At 45.5% G+C, this 4086-nt stretch overlaps 1 protein-coding gene across 1 annotated transcript in view; it reads right to left on the bottom strand.

The window, feature by feature from the left end:
- The window catches only part of wdr18 (WD repeat domain 18), a 30872-nt gene extending 28450 nt beyond the window's left edge, over positions 1 to 2422 (bottom strand). Inside the window, exons 1-3 of the mRNA XM_031574267.2 lie at positions 2163 to 2422; positions 1530 to 1640; positions 1072 to 1205 (exon numbers count right to left, since the gene is read on the bottom strand). Of these exons, the coding sequence (XP_031430127.1) occupies positions 1072 to 1205; positions 1530 to 1640; positions 2163 to 2372 (455 nt within the window). The 5' untranslated portion in view covers positions 2373 to 2422. The remainder of the gene's footprint in view (positions 1 to 1071; positions 1206 to 1529; positions 1641 to 2162) is intronic.
- Positions 2423 to 4086: the final 1664 nt, after the last annotated feature.

The following is a 4086-nucleotide window of genomic DNA, read 5'->3' as shown; positions in this document are numbered from 1 at the left end:
TGTGTGGATCAGAGAGCCACTCAGACACAGTGTGGGCTCAGACGGCTCAGAGCACACAGAGGACTGTGTCCCCGTCTCACTCACTCCTTTCAAGCTCAACATGGCGCCCTGCCGCAGGGGTAGGGAGGCACAAGATTGGGGGGCAGAGGAGGGCAGTGGAAACACTGCTCTTTCTATTACACCAGGAGCTGGTCCACTAGTCTGGGTCACATGACTCTTAATATGCTCCAAAAAACATACATGATCATAGCTCATACATACATCGCACAAGACACGTTTTAGACACTTCCATGTCAATATGGAGTGTGTCCATGTAGTTCTCCGCAGCTGCTATGGATTACCTGCCAGACAGACATACCACAGTGACTCCCATCCCTCCAGGAACTAATGCTGTGTGTGTATGTGTGTGTGTGTGGTTGGGCTTCACCACTTCTGCCTACATTCACACCTTGACTTATTGCTGCCCAAAGTCTTTAGCTGTACTCATACCCAACCACCTAACCTAAGCATTATAACACAACAGGGCACACAACAACCATCATACAATACTTAATAATAACAACAACAACAACAGCAGCACCTTTGTGAGCTTTTCACTGGGGTTGTGAAGTGGGCACCTTTCTTCATCAGTGTTTCGTTGAATTAGGCCCACAACACCTCCAGTAGTGTCTAGCGTTAATCATAAATGAATCCTAAACTCTATACCTGAATGTCATGATGAACAAAACCCTTTTCTGTTTTTAATGCTTCCCTATTTCTTCTGCCAATGGGACACAAGTGTGGTTTGCCTAATCTGCAAATATACTGCCCAAAGATGACCGTTGGAATTCCTGCCACTTACTAAAAATCACTGAATGTCTCAACAACTGATGTTTAGAGGCATCTCTCGGTCACAGTCATGCAAAGGGGTCCCAAGAGAACAGCTCATGAAAGAGGAGAGATTGTGTGTGATTAATTCTGTCAAAAAAGTGATTTATTCTGTCAACTCTTCTCATAATGACTGTAAATATCAGTGATGGGATCAGCCCCTCTGTGTCACAGTGGTCAGATGACTTCAAGTGTTGCCCCTACCTGACCAGACTCCAGATGAGCACGATGTTGTCCTTCCCTCCAGAGATGAAGTGACTGCTGTCATCTGTGAAGCAAAGGCATGTCAGGTCCTGGTAGTGGCGGCTCAGGATGGCCAACAGGTTGCCCGTGGACACCTGCAGAGACAGGAGGAAATGCAGAATGAAACCCAAGTTGTGTTACCAGGGCAACCAGCAGTGGACTCCAGTTAGGAGTCCTTACCAGAGGCACTGGTACAGTAAAAGTATTGTGGAGTTATTGTTTTGTTATAGATACATGCATTAGATTAACATCTCTATTAAAGTATAAATCAGTTCTTGGATCATTTAAATAGCTTAGCAATTTAGATGTATGCCTGATTCCATCTATATCTGGTTGGATACTATGTGTTGGCCTCTGTGGTGATATCAACTTTGATCTGTGACATGATCCATGATATCAGGTGTTACATGACCTCTCACCTCCCATAGGTAAATAGCATCAGCGATGCCCGCTAGCAGGTAGAGGCCGTCAGGTGAGGCGGTGAGACAGGTCACAATGCCTGGGCACACTATCTTCTGCTGGAGCTGGTCCTGGTAAACAAAAGAAACAACGCACATATACTGATAAGGTAACTAATTGAATAGCTTAATTGAAAGCATTGCACGCAAGTGTAAGAGTCAGTCTAGTCTGATTCTCATCCCGGATATAATGGGGTCACTGCTAATACTATTCTAAACGCCGGCACATGGACCTGAAGCATCATTGCAAAGCCAACTTCATTTCACTTTGTCACAACAGTACAACAAACACATTACTCACACACTTGACAATCTGATAATGTTAATAAACACAAACCTCAGGGACATTCGAACAAAACAGGCAGCAGGTAAGTTAACTTTAACTCACGTTTTTCAATCATGATACTGACAATACTTTTACGACTCGGCACATGCTATGGTTATTATCCGAGTGATCTAAGGACATTAACTCAAACTAACGGAGGTTTAAGTGCAACGATGTTCTGAGAAAGCAGTGAGGTCAGTATACATCTAACGGTGAGAACACATGTTTCTGAAGAAGCATCGGCTAAATCTGGGGTGACGTTACCATACCTTCCTCTGTACTTCCCATACGTTGATGAAGTTCTTTCCCAGTTGTGCTCCAAGAATGTATTCTCCATTAAGAACAGTAAGGGACCTTGACGAACTGTTCCCACCTCGATAGGACAGAAGATTTGTCCCTGAATGAAGATCAAAAACTGCACAATTCCATAACTGTCCACTTGAATCGGCAGAAACCACTACCTCCATGGGCGCCGACATCTTGCTTTAACAAAGCGCGCGGTGATTATTTTGGAACGTGGGTTAGCAACGTCGAGGAATATATACGTCAGCAGCCTGAAAGCGGTGGATTATGGGAGTTGTAGGTAATTGTAGGACAATAAAGCGTGCAAGTCGACTGGAAGGTTGAAGTGTTTAGTGTTAAGATTTTAACACTTCTGGTTCCAAAGAAAATATCCTCATTGAAAAAATGGATGGAGTTTCTCAAAAAAATAAGCAAAACAACGCCAGTAGAAAACCTAGGCAGACCGTTTGGTGAGTTAAAATCTAGTTAACAGTCGGTCTCGTAAAACTAAAGATACCAATATGCTAAAGTAGAAAAAACGTACTACATCACGTTGCTTGTGGGATTATAAAACGCATTTCCACTATCTGGCCAAATGCAGGCGCGCTAGTTTGTGCCAGTTGCGTTTCCATCGCCACTTCTGGGGCTTGATCATGCCTCCTCTTGACTTCGCCAGGCCTTGCGGCTAGGGGCTTTTGGCTCGCTGACTACCCTTGGGCCAAACGGATCCTTGGTCCAGTTTCTTAGTCCAAACGTACATTGGCCCAAAAGTGGCACATATCTGCATAACAGATCTTCGGCAGATGTGGGCCAGCACTGGCCCAGCTCCGTTTCAAATTTAAAAAAAAACTTTACATAGAAATACAAATTTTTATTTAATAGAATAAACTGGCTGTGATATTCTCGCTGACCTGGATGATTAACTGGAACTGGGGTATGGCACCAATTAGCCTTCCTCATATACATCTGATTAGACCACAACAGGTGGTGCCTAGCCTGCACCCACACCATACTACAGTGCTGAATAATTGCTTGTGCACAGGGAACTGCAACCTCTTCTTCCTGTGCAGGAAACGGGTGACCGATAACCAAGACAACATTCAAAAAGGAAATAATCCGGTTTTGAAGGAAGACTGTGGTGAGCATATTCTTCCCAGGAAGGGTCTGGCTCCAGGAGGTGGCATTCCTGGAAGTAATACAACACAGAGCTACTTTGAGCTTCTGGTTAGTGCGTTCAATCTGGCCGTTGGTCTGAGGGTGGAATCCTGAGGACAGACCGGGTGTGGTGCCAGTGAGCTTGCAAAAATCTCTCAAGAACCGTAGAAACTGCTGGCCCCTCTCAGACACAATATCCACTGGCAAACCATGAATTCTGAAAAAGTGATGAATCAAGAGTTCAGCAGTCTCCTTAGCAGACGGGATATTAGGGAGAGGTACAAAATGAGCTGGTCTGCAATGGTTCGGATGTAAGTGTCACCATTCGAGGCAGGAAGACCGGTAACGAACTCAATTGCAATACGAGGCAAGGGATGGTGAGGTACAGGTAGAGGTCTGAGAAGGCCAGTCGCAGGTTGGTTGTTTGTCTTATTCCTGATGGAAGTATCACAGGCCGCCACAAAGGTGCTGACATCCTGCTGCATCGTGGACCACCAGAAACGCTGCTTTAGGGTCGGCACAACCACCGGATGGCAGGCTAAAACAGAGCACCTCCACAACTCCATCTCCACTTGAGCACCTGTGGTTGTACACAGAGAGGCACAAAAAGGCTGTCAGGAGGCCTATTACCTGGGTCAGGGTCCCAGGTCAGAGCCTTTTGAACGGCATTCGACACATCCAGACAAGCAGCTGCCACAAATCATTGGGAGAGAGGGATGGTTTTGGAAGAGTCCTGAAGAGGGTCCAACATAAACT

This window comes from Clupea harengus, chromosome 10 (genome assembly GCF_900700415.2).
Source record: "Clupea harengus chromosome 10, Ch_v2.0.2, whole genome shotgun sequence".
Classification (NCBI taxonomy): Eukaryota; Metazoa; Chordata; class Actinopteri; order Clupeiformes; family Clupeidae; genus Clupea; species Clupea harengus.
This window is presented reverse-complemented; position numbering and strand designations above follow the sequence as displayed.